The 12,334-nt window shown below is 35.2% G+C and overlaps 1 protein-coding gene across 3 annotated transcripts in view; it reads right to left on the reverse strand.

The window, feature by feature from the left end:
* Window positions 1-579: 579 nt before the first annotated feature.
* Window positions 580-12,334, reverse strand: part of LOC116164590 (palmitoleoyl-protein carboxylesterase NOTUM-like) — an 88,736-nt gene continuing 76,981 nt past the window's right edge. For all 3 annotated transcript variants that reach the window (XM_031478783.1, XM_031478784.1, XM_031478782.1), the window contains 5 exons: window positions 3,170-3,372; window positions 2,963-3,111; window positions 2,420-2,914; window positions 1,910-2,368; window positions 580-1,856 (listed from right to left, as the gene is read on the reverse strand). In XM_031478783.1, coding sequence (XP_031334643.1) covers window positions 1,522-1,856; window positions 1,910-2,368; window positions 2,420-2,914; window positions 2,963-3,111; window positions 3,170-3,351 — 1,620 coding nt within the window. In that variant the 5' untranslated portion in view covers window positions 3,352-3,372 and the 3' untranslated portion in view covers window positions 580-1,521. The remainder of the gene's footprint in view (window positions 1,857-1,909; window positions 2,369-2,419; window positions 2,915-2,962; window positions 3,112-3,169; window positions 3,373-12,334) is intronic.

Genomic DNA, 12,334 nt, shown 5'->3' on the forward strand with positions numbered 1-12,334 from the left:
ACTCGAGAACGAAAAGAGATAGCGATGTCAACCCTCTAATCAATTTCTGCTAGTTCAAGGATAATATGAGCCGCATTAAAAGTTGCGTATCTTGTTTTTCTTTTGGAGGGCGGATGGCACGGAACCTCGAATTACCGCGACCTTACTGTGGTTTCGCCTCGGAACGTAGCTTGACTCTCGGTTCTATGCTCCCTGCCTCGCTCCCGCTCGTTCCACTTGTCGTTGGAAAGAGAAAATGAACTACATTTCACGAATTTAGGGGGCATTACGCATGAACCTCTTACATTTGCACCCAATAACGCGCGTCCAATCACACTCGCATTTTATAAAGTCTGAAAATTAATGAAAATTTAGCATCTTATTGGACTCATTCTTCTTATTAATCCCTTTTGTAGTGGTTGGCACGGGGCCCCCGCTGGCTCGGCTTCTTTAAAGCCCCTGACTAAATCTGCCGCTGGCTAAAATCGTTAGATAGTATTGTTTGTATACTACCATACTAATCGGTCATACTATGTTTCTGTTTGGTTCTAGAAACTGAAATTTGTAATACAAAAAAAGGTCTTTTAAAACTGCTTACAAATTTATATTTAGATTTGTGCCTTAAGTTCATTACATTACAATAAATTGAAGCTGGCTGTAGGCATTCTAGTAGTTAGATAATAAATTAAAGTGCCATTTTAGTTCAAATCAAACATTTTGAAAATAAAAGTAAAATTCAATCGACTTCATTCTCATTTGGGACAATGCGGATGTTATAACTATATAACTTTGTACAAAAATATATTTGTTTTTACATTTTCTTAATCTACTCAATATATATAATAAATAAATTACAAGGTACTTTACGTATAATAAGATTCTGGTAAATTGAGCATTTGTGCATGAATTAAATAAAAACTCTGGCATTACACCTACATTACTGAAAGTACTAACCTTACAATACTGATATTTTACCAGGTACACGGATTTAATCTGTACTTTATTCAGAAATACATTAAGAGAGACCCTCACATAATCAATGTAAACGTAGTTAGTAGCAAATAAGGCCAATCTTAGCGTTTAACCATTGAAATTGTTATGTATTTACATAAGTACTGATATTACAACGAATAAAGCTATTAACCGTTTAATTCTATACTTATTTCAGTCTTGTGTAGAAAGGTGAAAGCTTGAATTCTGAGTAACTAACTTAGCAAGTACAATCTAAGATAGTGAGGTAGAACAAAAATCAGTCCTATGGTTACTATTTGGGCAAATCTTTGGATAGCTATTAAAACGGATTTATACGCAAATAAGGTATAAATAAGCAACCAACTTAAAAAATATAAATTTAACAACTGTACAACTATTTACAAACTAAATTGGTGCATTTACTCCTTCCGTTTGTTTCAATTATTGTGAAGTGTTAATTTAGTTGTCAAATACGACATCGATTAAGACTAAAGACCAAGACATCGTTCAAATGGCAGTTAGAAATAGGGAAAGGAACAGTACAAATGAAATAATAATTATGAAACTTTATCAGCTAGATTGTTGGGTCAGTAGATTTAGTAATTCTGAAGGGTCCATATTATTAAAAGTTGGCATGTCTATACCTAGGGCATCTGCGACACTTTCCATATCTAGACCAAACGACTTTAATAACTCAATGAAGTCCATTTCGTCACCGGTGAACGGATTATGCAATCTCGGGCACGATCGATTACACTGTGGCCATGTACATCTTTCCAGTCGCCTATGCGAACAAACTTCAGAATTGGAACCTTTTTGTGCTTTCAGAACTGATCTTCTAGAACGTTGATTCTGTGGGGCAACATTGCTCTCACATCGCTCATTCTGTCCTTTGAATGTGCAACCTACAAGTAAAAGGGATATTAGATCGTAAGTAGGAGATATAGTAAGGACTTACATTTTCTTTCCTTGCCTCGCTCTTTCCTCCTTCTCTTTCGTCGCTTTCTTTTATGGCTGGTTCGCTCATCGTCGCTTGTGGCGTTTCGTTGTTCAAGTAAGTCAAAATTCTTGAATTTTCGATTAAGCCGATGCGAAAATAGTGTAGATTCCTCGGACGCTATGGAAGGTCCCCGATTGTGCTTCTTTTTTCGAGGTTTTAAATGCTGCCTTTCCCAACAGTAAAGTGCCTGTGGTAGCGAAACGTCTTCAATTTTAACATTAAGCCAATCTTTTTTTGTCAGGACTGAATGAGAAATGCAAGAAGGGGCGAATACGGCTGAAACATTTTCAAAGCTTTGACGTAAAGCGTCTCCCATTTTGTGAATGTAATCCCACTGCTGCTTCGTAACTGGAGCACCTACATTGTCAGCGTTCATTTGAACCTCATCAAACAGCCATTGGAATATGAAGAGAGGCGCTACAAAGTATTGGATTACATAATGAACAGCATACCAATCGAAGTACTTACTTTTCAGAGTTGGGTATAAACGGTAACCAAAGTAGCAATTCCACGGCTCGCTTCCGTAAATCTTACGACACCTTTTGGGTACCTTGGCGTGCCAAAGCTGCATGCCCTTTCGAATTGCGTCTACAGCTGGCCTCAACGTTGGAGCGTATGGGGTGCGGTCTAGAAACCAACCAGAATCGGCCACGCCCCGCACCTCAATTTGTTTAAGATTTAAAACATCGTTTAACAGTGCCCTAGTAGGGTCCAAATTGATCATAACCCCTACCGCACCGGCGCTGCTTCCCGTTAGCAAAAGTTTTGTACTGTTCTTTAAACCAAGAGGCACTAAATCTTTTACTACTTGTTGTACTATTAACGTTCCCATAAAAGTAAACATTTCATCGCGTGATTTTCGAGAACCGCTCCAAGAATCGCTGGTGCAATATGGCACAAACACATGATTTGCGTTCCACCAGAAGGGATTTTCCTCTTCATTGGGTGATAAAATCCCACCTTCTGCAAACCAACAATTTTAGCGAAAGAGTAATTGGACAGGTACGTTACCATTTCTCGTTTCCGGCCATTGCGAGGAAGTCATAAAATGCCTTTGACGCAACCATCGATTTCGACACGTCTGTTGATCGAAGCAGTACCAACCGCCTTCTAGGTAAATGATCCAGGTCTTACTCGAATGCGACTTTCTTAAGTAGAATCTAAAACGTACTCGTGTGTGACAAACTGCCGACACACATTGTGGATGATAGTGCTTACCCTGCCTGCGAGCCATCGTTGCATGTAATTGATCGATTAGACAAAAACACCTTCTTCAGTAACCGTGTCTCTTCATTGTCTTTAATTTCCGAAGTTTCATAGATTCTTTGAATTGTGTTCGTACTGATGGGGCTCTCCAGTACAACATTACTGTTCGTGCCTGCAGGAAAAGCGTATATCATACCCGTCCATAACACGATCACCTGGAAAATGGAGAACACACCTTACTAAAAACTAGGTGTTTTGTCAAGGCGGACGAAATCCACGCATGACTGCCTGGCCTAAAGTATAAATTTTATCCGGTAGCCGATTCCCTTTGAGATTATATACCGTCACATTTTTTGTAATACTTAGCTGAGGTCAAAATTTGTTTAAAATACGGTTTGCTATGTGGGTTAGTCTTGGCGTTGCGGAATGTATCATAGTTTTTACATCTATTACTTGCGATGTCACGGTTACGCCGTGTTTATTATACAATGTTATTATATTAACTGACATCAAATGGCACATGTTTTGCTGCATAATTTTTGCTAATCCAACTACGTTAACTATCCTTTAGATTTACTCGTACCTATTAGTATAATTGGATTACCTCAGCCTACTTCGCCTTAAGGCGGCGGTCTGTTAATTTCATTACGTTACTTTGGTAACTATATTAATGTTTAGAAAATATCGAAGCGCTTGGAGAACCGTAGAATGAGAATTAAGCGAGTTATTGCGGGCACAAAAAAAGTGCTTGCGGTGTCAAAATTTGGGTGACTTTGATAGTACAAGTCAAATCGCTGCTTGAAATTTTATCGTTTCACTTTGGCACGGTTTAAATTTCTATAATATGGGATTATTTGCTGAAAGCTCTGTTAATAACTCAATGCAGTTTCAGAAAAAAAGTCTAACACGTTGATATTCGCGTACGAACTTAGATCCAGAGATCGCAGCCAGTCAACGCAACACTCAAGTATTACTAGCCTTGGCCCATGGCAAACAAAACTTGTACTGTATGCTCTTTAGCTTCCTAACAATTTGTCACTTGTTTAACACCATGTCAAAAGTATAACAAAAATCGAATATCGAGGAGGTCTCTCCGGTTGGGTAGGTTGAGTGGGGAAAATTAGCTGTGTTTCCGTTTAGATCTAATGTTAAATTGAAGGCTAAAAAATAAAGCGTAGGCATTACCTATAAATTCCAGGGGCCTGATCTTTCAGAGTCTATTCGAGTATAATATAACATAAATTTAATTACCTTATGTAATATTAATTATTAATGAATTTGTAACACACCTTTACACAAATTTATAACAAGTAAATTTATCACATAAGGGCGCAACTGCTATACACGTTTCAATTTGCTTATACAAGTAAACGTAACGAAGGTTTCTAGAAAAATCACGGAATATTCTCGAAGAGTCTAGAAAGCGTTACACATTCCAAGGAAAGAAATCGTCGCATCCGCTTTCATTCCACATCACCGGAGACTATAGCCTTTAATCGAATTGATGGCGCCTCGATTGCTGAATACATTTTTCGGTTCTTATTTTCCTTGCAACAAGGAAAGTACATTTTATTAAGCGTTATATGCCTGCATTTCTTAGACGATGTGTGCCCATGGCTTTTGTATTAGTTGTTTTAAAGAACGTTCGGCTATATGAAGGAAAATGTCAAAGGTATTTAAATCTTCTATATTTTGGTGCATTCATTCAAAACTTTAAAGCAATGCTGCGATTAAAAAGTGGAACAGATTTGGAAGCATACCCTAAATTACGCGCGTTTGTGAAAGCTTCAACCAAAGGATAGGTACAAAAGCCAAAGAAATGTTCTGCATTTACAGAAAGCGACCTAAGAGGATTTTTTATTTCATCCAGATGACAGTTTCAAAAGTCATACTTGAAGTATCGTTACTTAGCAACTTTAAAGCACGTGTGTTTTAAAGGCCCTTTTTCGCACGCATTTGAGTGTTTAAAACGGAGATTGTGATTCAGGTATAATAAAAAAAATATTTTGATATTGTAATTACTACAGCAATAATGTATCCACATAATCTCTGCGTTCGTTTTGTATTTTTAGCAAAGCTGGGGAAAATTGCATCTATGGCAATAATTTATATGTGTTTGTATGTTTTTCGTGCATGTATATTTTAGAAAATTTGCATTGCTGATCATATTTCAACCCAATAGGTTTAGTTTAAAATTAAAAATTGCTCACATCGAGCACAATATTTACCATGCAAAATTGAACTCGATAGGAAATGTCGCATTAATTTGTATAACCCCAGATTAAAAATTCGATATATCTATTAATATTGCCACGAAAAACTGCGGAGTAGGCACAAATTAATATGCTAATTGATTTTCGCTTTAAATGTGGGCGGAACAAAATATAGGACGTTAAAGAAAGCTTTCTTTTGTTGCTACATTGTGAATGTGTCAAAACGTTTTTGTAATTTAGAACTGTGAATCATAATAGATGTTGAATAAATGCGTTAATCATTTATGTAGTGGTTGTAGGTTTGTAGACTTCAATACAAAAATTCGGAAGTGTTTTTCGGTGTGGTAACTGTAACAAATCGCCATTATTTTAATCTCAGTATGCATATTTTGAAACTCGGATTTGAACTATATGATAGCACTGTAGGTAGTAGTTTAGCAAATTGTATTAATATGCCCTACTTTATTGTTTCTTTTATTAGATTGTGGGCGTGTGTCACTTTCCAGTTTTTTTGTGATTATTGTTTAAATAAATAAATCACAAAGAAAGATTAGAACGTCTGGAAGAAATATATTTATTGGTGATGTCAAAACTTTAAAAGCGAATATCTATAAAACGCTTTGACGGAGGAGAGTACTCACAAAGGCAAAATGAATCGTCTGGACATGACATGTGTATTGGTGAAGACGAAGCGAATATCTTGAAAACGAAGTGTCGGAAGAGGGTACTCATCAAGGGAAGTGGAACGCCTGGACGCGACACATCCACTGGCAATGTGAAAACTTAAGGGAAAGGGAAAGGGAAAGGAAAAGAGAAAAGGAAATATTTAGGAGAATTTCTCTAAAGACTTCATTCTTCTTGCATTATATAGCGTATATTTTGAATGTATGCCAAGCGCCCTTTAAAAGTTTGTGTCCCCTCCCAATTAATCATCTAGCAAAAAGGTACACATCGATAAATATAGCTTGATACTACTTTATATCCCAACTATTTACTAAACTATTTCGGTTTAAAACCAGTTATCAAGTTCTTGACAGAACAGCTTCCTAGCTCAATGCAAAACAAGCGCTTTTAGAAGAGTGTCTTCAAAAAATAATAAGTTTAGACAAAAACGTTTCCCACGAAAGTTGATTATTTTCCAATGTAGAATAAGAATATTCAAGGTTTCTATTTGAGTTGTCAGGTAAACTCCTACCTTTCCGACATTGCAATTATCTTTGGTCATAGTATAACATTAAGAAAATGCCCTCTAGCGCCTTTATTTTAAACTCGGCGTAAAAAGTGTAAGAGCCTTTTTTTTTAGATTTCATCAAGACATTTAACATTTTTCGCTCTGATGCTTACTTTTAGAGAAAAATGCAAATTTAGAAAAATAAAATATATAGTTTAACTTTTGAATTCAAAACTTCTCAAAAACAAACGAACTCACAAAAAAATTGTAATAGACTTTTTTGTAGAGTTTTTTAAGTCATTTTGGCCAGTGTATGGGAAAAAAATTTCAAGCCGTTATGGATCTTTTAGACTTTTGACACTCTCAACAACCATGAAGATGGTTACGGATCAAAACCAATATACAACGATGTGTCACAAGTATGGGGTTGCCATTTAGGATTTTTGAAGAGGGAGGCTGGGGGGTTAAGAGGGGTGGGGGGTTGCAATTTTTAGCCCCAATATGGGGGATTATGTTAAGTTGTCGCTACTCTCCTAGAGCTTAATTTACATTTGGCAAGTTTACTGGCGGACAGTACTTTCTACCAGTAAACTTGCTATCGAATTTCTATTTAGGTACACTCTTGATAATTTGCTAGATCAAGTAGTGTTAAAGTCGTTGGTATACTGCTACTGGTACTTTTCCGAATATTTAACTATAAGTAGAACCCTTCGATGAGGGTGGGGGGCGGGTTAAAGCTGGTTTTATCTTTCATGGTATTCTAATTAAAGGTCTCACCAAAAGGAATTGTTTTCCACCAACTACCGCCCTTCTTTCTTACCATTATCAAAATAAGGTGAGGAGGCGGAACTGGTTTTATTCTTCATTGTACTCTAATGAAAGGTCTCAACGAAAGGAATTGATTTCTACCAACCATAGTCCTCCTCCTCGACCCCTTATCGTAATGGGATATAATTCCTTATATCTTTTGTCGGAGTAGGATGTAAAGGATACAAATGGCGATTGGGACGTATGGCAGAAATATCACTGAGAAAAAGGTTTATTTATAATAAATAAAATGTATTTACTGTTAATAAAATTCATATTTAAATATCAGTTATCAAATATTATTTTATTTTGAAATAATTGTTTGTTACAAGTTTGTAAATATGTGTAACTTGAATACAGCTTTATAACTATTACCAAAAGATTTATTAAATTTCTACTTCTTATTTATTAATTAATAATATATGAATTTAATAAATACTATCTATGAACAGTTATAGTTGTCAATATGGTAAACTTTAATACTAGGCATTGTTTTTTATGGTAAAGGGGTTTAGTTAATACATACCATAAAATTTGTTAATTATTGCCATTCATTTATTAATATTTAATGTGTCAATTTCACAGCAACCATATCGGTTTATTTGTAAACATGTTTAACTTTAATGTTTAGAGTTGTTTCTTTATAACGAAGAATTTTAGTAAATAAATACTTTCGATTTGTTTGCTACTCCAGGCTTTTATTTATACTTAATACATAGTACATTTTAATAATAATGCAGATCTACAGCTAAAATTAAGATGTTAACAATTAAAAAACGTTTCTTTTAAATAAGTATACATACGTATCTCGCCATTGAGTGGCGATGCCAAAACGTGCAGTGCTAATATCGCGAGAATGGAAGGTCGGAAGTATGTACTTAAAAAGGACTATTGAAACATCTGGACTAGGCATATGTAATGGTAGGGTTAAAGTTTTAAGTGCGAATATGTCGAGAACTGGTGTCTGAAGATGTTACTCACAAAGAGCGATTGGGGCGTAGGAGTGTTAAGAAAATGCGCAAGGGTAGTGCACAATTTGTACTTGTTTATTAATTTCTCGGAATCCGATTTACTAGTTGGCAAAATTGGAATTGGGTGTAATAGAAAATGTGAGTATGTGAGAATGTTGATGATAACTCTTCGTTTGGAAATTTGCTTGATCATCTAAGCTGAAATTTCTAAAGACATTCAAATACTGTGAAAATCTGTTAACACAATTGTTATATTTTCTACTGAACCCAAATCATGTTCTAGATGAACGTATACAGGGTGGTGACTTGCGTAACGCATCATAGGGATTTCAATGTAAAATTCATAACATGCGATTATTGGCACCCCAAATTATTTTAGAGCAAAAATGTACTAAGGTTTTTTGAAGAACAAATTTTTTTACCGTTTTAGTTTTCAATTTTTTGCATAATACAGACGGAAAATTGGAAAAATAAAATCCCCATCTTTTTTAATAATCTGTGATGCCATGGAATTTTATAATACCTACAAAAACTACGCCAATATCCGTCATGCCATGGAATGTTTCATGTCCGCTATAAAACAAATCAAATTTTATCAAAAAGTATTATATTTAGAACAGCGAATTCAGCATAAAGAAAGACCAAATGACTAAAAACGGTTTCCTAATATAACAATAATTTACAAAACATGTTCGAATAAGTCACCATTAACTGCAAGACAGTAACCAACTCGATCATAAAATCCATTTCGAACTGCTGTTAATTGATAACTGGATATCTTTTTGTTTTAGAAAATTCCATGGCATCGCAGATTATTGAAAAAGATGCGGGTTTTATTTTTCCAATTTTCCGTCTTAATATGAAAAAAATTGAAAACTAATTGGCGTAAAAAAATTTTTTCTACAAAAAACCTTAATACATTTTTGCTCTAAAATAATTTGGGGAGCCAATAATCGCATGTTATGAATTTTACAATGAAATCCCTATGATGCGTGACGAAAGTCACCACCGTGTATATTCAAAAATCCATTTGATACAGATACACACTTCCTGCTACCCCTAAAATACCGAATAACATCGAAATTACAGTTCGCCATGCATTACCTACATCATGCAAGTTTGGACAGTAGAACATTAATTAGTCTGTTTACAATCTAAAGCAGTAATACAGATAATTCGTCATTTCACATTTTGCGGCAACCGTCGAAGGATGTCCGCGTGAAGTACGAAAATGATCAAGAAGGTCTTCGTATATATTTAACCAATTAAAAAATAACCTAAACATTCTTGGACGAATAGTCGGCTAGCTGAAAAAATGTATACATCGGATTTCTAAACAAGTGCGGCGAATGAGGAACCACTTGTCACAGTGGCAGATGCAATAAATCAGACCACCAGCTGAACACCTGACACTTGAAAATTGAGGTAGGTCGTAGGTGTTGTAAATCAAATATCGTTCTTGTAGCTCAGCGTTGTTGATTCAATGTTTTAACAGTTCATAACTTTGTAATTGTTACATGTATGCCCACCAGAAAAGTATAGAAACTACAATCCAATCTGTCGCGAGATGATTAAAGATCAATTATTGGCGTGTGTACCTTTAAATCGTGTTAGGTTGTTGGTGTGTAATTCAACGACCCGGAGTAAAGCAACATGAGTAACGTTTTAAAAACAGTGTAGGAGAGTGTCGGCAACTTCAAAGGTTAACTAAAGCCTCTTATTATCTGCTACTGTCGGCAGAAAGGAACGGCCCCGAGCTTTCCCCTCTTTAAGTGACAGCAACATTCACTGCCGCTTTTAATGCCACACTTGCCACTACCTAACGAATGTATATCAGAGGTTATAACTTTACTCGTACACATTTTTGTGTCACCCTTTTTAAATCGCCCAGATTCTTAGCTCCAAAAATTTTACCACTGCAGAGTATTTAACAATAATAATCAATTAACGTCGATTGTTGAACAAGAAATCTGTGTAATTTATAAAATGTTTGTTTACATCGCATGGCATAAAATTATACTTACACAAAATATTATTACCTTTACAATGAGATTAATTTGCATATCAAAGGGCGCCGTTCAGGATACGTCCAATCAAAATGAAGATGAATGAAACCCATCGTGCTTCGCCGATAGGAATTGACAACTAACTGTCAATCTCCTTTTTTAAACGAACAATGAAATTGATTGCATTGTGGAGAAACAGAAACTAACGATGTTGTCAACATTCTGCTTCTCAAATGTTATGATAGTAAAATATACATTTTTTAACATCTTTTTCCACTATTCGTTGAAGCATAGAAATACAAACCTTATTACCAGCATTTCAATTGCAGTATGTACTAATGGAGAAGGCTTGGTAATTGGTACACAAAAGATAGAAGAGAATACTAAAGAGGTAATAATGTAGGTACGTCGTAATCTATTTGACAGGAATCCTAAAGTTCTGTCACTAAGAGCAAGAGGAACGGCTCATAGATACCTCGCAAGAGCACCTCACCCAACAGGGATGATTTACCAAATCATTAACAAATTTCTGGGCAAAACTTCTTTCTGTAAGCAAAGTCAAAGCAATTCGGATTTTCAAAAACCTATAGTCGCAATTTTCAATATAGAATCCAAGTTTGATTTGTGTATACGAATTTTGACTCGAAAAGCCGTAAGCAACTTTAAGTTTTACTTGGTAATTAATTGTAATGTTGTTTTGAACACTCATGTAAAATTTTAATTGGATATTGTGCTCCATTTCCATTTTAACAGGATTGTAATGGTTGTTTTAATTTGTGTATTTGTAAAATAAAATTTGTTTGGGTAATTTCACGCAAATTGTGTGTTCATTCGGACCCTTCACGTCGAACAGAGAAGCTTTATGCTCAATTACGATTAATTTTACTGAATCTCGCTTGAAGTTAATTGTAAGTGTTGGTCAGAGGATAGTAACAGACCGTTTGGAATTTAAGGATTTTAATTTTGCCCACTGTCTGCCGGGAATCAGAAATCTAAGGAGAGGGGGGATCTGCACCGAGAAAAGTTATCACTGAAGAGCTAGCTAGGTTTGAAGTATTGTTGTGTATAGTCTTTCTTTGCCCGTGATCATTACACACTACGATAGGTAGCATGAGCTATTGCGATAATAACCGTTTTTTTGGACATGTCAAAATGTCATGAAATGTCGACGTTTTACATCATTTTAAACAATTTTCAAAGAATAAAATTTTTTTCCGTCTGTATGTACGTACGTATGTTGGCAACTTTCCGACGTAACGGCCCAACGGATTCGTTTCAAATGTTGGATATGTATATTAGGTATACGGAAACGGAAAATAACGGACCAGATTTTTGAAAAAAAATTTTGGAGCGCCGCAAAGACATCGAAAGTTTACTTTTCAAAAAGCAACCGATAATCTTCATGAAGGTATTCGAAAGACCTTATTTTTCTGTGTACAACCTACAAAAATTGTGCCAGGTTTTATTACGAGAAAACAGAAAAAAAACGTCAAATTCAAAAAACTAAAATTTTTTTTCGCCAAAACTAAATTAATTCTAATTAGGAATTACAATTATTAATTATATGATGCTTTGTGATATTAAAAAAAATAAACAAAATCAATAGACAAACATGAGCAAAAATTAAGAAAAAGAGATTGCTTAACTTCGGCGATCGGACGAAAACCGGCGTTTTCAACGTTGCATTGCCGTTGTCGAGACGATTACTGTTCTAACGGAAACAATTGCAGAACCTCTTCTTTAAAGAAGAGCACACGAAAAGGATGCAAATGCGACGCGAATTTCGCGATTTGGAGCTTTGAGCACTTTTTAAAAGATCATTAAACAATTTTTACAGAAGAAAAATGCGTCCTTTGTTAAGAAAAAGATGCACAAAACAATAGAAGGAATCCAAAACAAAGCAATTCTCAATTATTTGTACCAATCAAAAATTGACCAGAATTAATAATCGTTTAAGATCTAACATCCAAATTACAATGAACTGTGTAAAAGGGCAAGAAAGATTTTCC

Source organism: Photinus pyralis, unplaced genomic scaffold (assembly GCF_008802855.1).
Source record: "Photinus pyralis isolate 1611_PpyrPB1 unplaced genomic scaffold, Ppyr1.3 Ppyr1.4_LG2, whole genome shotgun sequence".
NCBI classification, from domain to species: domain Eukaryota; kingdom Metazoa; phylum Arthropoda; class Insecta; order Coleoptera; family Lampyridae; genus Photinus; species Photinus pyralis.